The following is a 1865-nucleotide window of genomic DNA, read 5'->3' on the forward strand; positions in this document are numbered from 1 at the left end:
CCTCCCTATCTCCTCAAATCTTCCTTTTAAATTCTTGAAAATTTTTGATTTAATTTTTCGAATTTCTCGAGTTGAAAAAAAAAGCCGATGATCGCTATTGCCAAACATAATCAACTGCTTGCTAAAATGTGTCAGGTGGCATTTTATCTTTTAGTTAATGAAAATTTGCTTTCTCAGAAATAAAACTGTAACCGTCGAGAAATATGTCAGTCAGTTAATGATAAAATTTCCATCTCCACCATTCTCCACCTCGCGCTTCTTCCTTTGTAACCTATGACCTATTAATCATATATCGGAAGTGGAATTTTTGCTCACATTTTTATGTTGTAGATTTTACTACGGTAACACTTTAAATACATTTCATTAAAGTAATTAATGATTAACTACAAGTAATAAATTTTTACTCCTTTTAATTAACATTTCTAAAATGAATTTCATTATTGTTATCAATCAAATAATGTGAATTAACTGAAATTAAAACGAACGATACTTACTAATATGTAATTTTGAATTTTTTTTTCTAAATAGTTTCTTATAGGATAATTCCATTATCGTTAGCTATCAAATTAGATGATATAAAAGTGAAACAATTGATAATTAATTGATAAGAAATTTTTACTAATTTTCAATCAATTTCTTTTGAAATGATTCTATTATTGTCATCAATCAGATGATTGTAAAAGTGAAATGAGAGAAACATTACTGATAAGCTAGCAATGCTTTCAGTACTTTTAATTCTTTCTAAACTTGAAAACAAATTTATCAATTTATTTTAAAATGTTTGAAGATATTTTCATTTTAACTTTTTCTCACTGATGATAACTATTCTATTTTCAAATTCCTCATTTTTCTTTTAGGTATTACTATTCTAAAGATAATATAAAATGATAAGAAATGGTTAAGCATTTTTTTTCCCCCCCCCCCCCCATTTCTATCAAATTTTCAAAATTTTAATTTGAATCAAAAATGATAATAAATGCTTTAATTAGCTAATAAGCTCTTCTATAGTATAATTCAATTCATTATCGAGAAGTTGCCATATTTATTCACATTTTGCATTCTTTTTTTTTTAGCAAAATTATATGGAAAAGCGTTAGGACGGAAATATTTACACATAAGCAAACATATGTGTAAACATAATTGATGAAAAGGGAAAAAGCTCAAATATTGGCAGAGTTGGTAATGATGATGATAATGGTGATAATGATGATGATGATGATAATGATAATGATGATGATGTTGGTGATGATGATGATGATAATGAATTTGTTTTCATTTTCGTGTCTTTTCAATTATTATGATCAACATTGTCCAGTTGTCACCGATCGCCATATAACAAAATAGCTAATCCCTTATTCATCACCATGGCGTTTTTTAATCCATTCCATCCATCATGTATTTATTTCATTTACTCATTCTTTTTTTTTTCTTTTTTTAAATCATTTTGAATCTTTACAAAAGTTTGACTTACTATAATCTAATTTAAAATGTTACTAAACTGAAAATGGTCATCGAATTTTCGCTCTTTTCGTTTTTTTTTTTTTTTGGTTACTTTTGAGTTTTAATTTTTTTTCGACAAATTATTAATTTCAGTTAATTAGTAAATTACCAATTCCAAATCTAATTGATTTTTTTTTTTTAAATGAGAATATATTTAGGGGATGGGAAAAATAATGCTGTATTTTCATGGATTTCAATAATTTTAAGTAATTTTTAAGTCATATTTCTTTTCAAATATTGTTTGGAATTTTTTATGCCTTAAATTTCTCTCGTATATGTATCAATTCCGCTTTCTTTGATAGATTATTGATGAATTGAAAAATTTGAAAAGATTATTAAAAAATTACGAAAAGTTAGATATTTTA

The 1865-nt window shown here is 25.3% G+C and overlaps 1 protein-coding gene across 1 annotated transcript; it reads right to left on the bottom strand.

Annotated features, from left to right (window-relative positions):
- Positions 1 to 1108: 1108 nt before the first annotated feature.
- On the bottom strand, positions 1109 to 1276 carry LOAG_17600 (hypothetical protein; the record flags this gene model as incomplete). Its single annotated transcript, XM_020450258.1, has 1 exon — positions 1109 to 1276. The coding sequence occupies one exon, from the start codon at positions 1274 to 1276 to the stop codon at positions 1109 to 1111; it is 168 nt and encodes a 55-aa protein (XP_020306088.1).
- Positions 1277 to 1865: the final 589 nt, after the last annotated feature.

Source organism: Loa loa (genome assembly GCF_000183805.2).
Source record: "Loa loa unplaced genomic scaffold supercont3.100, whole genome shotgun sequence".
NCBI lineage: Eukaryota > Metazoa > Nematoda > Chromadorea > Rhabditida > Onchocercidae > Loa > Loa loa.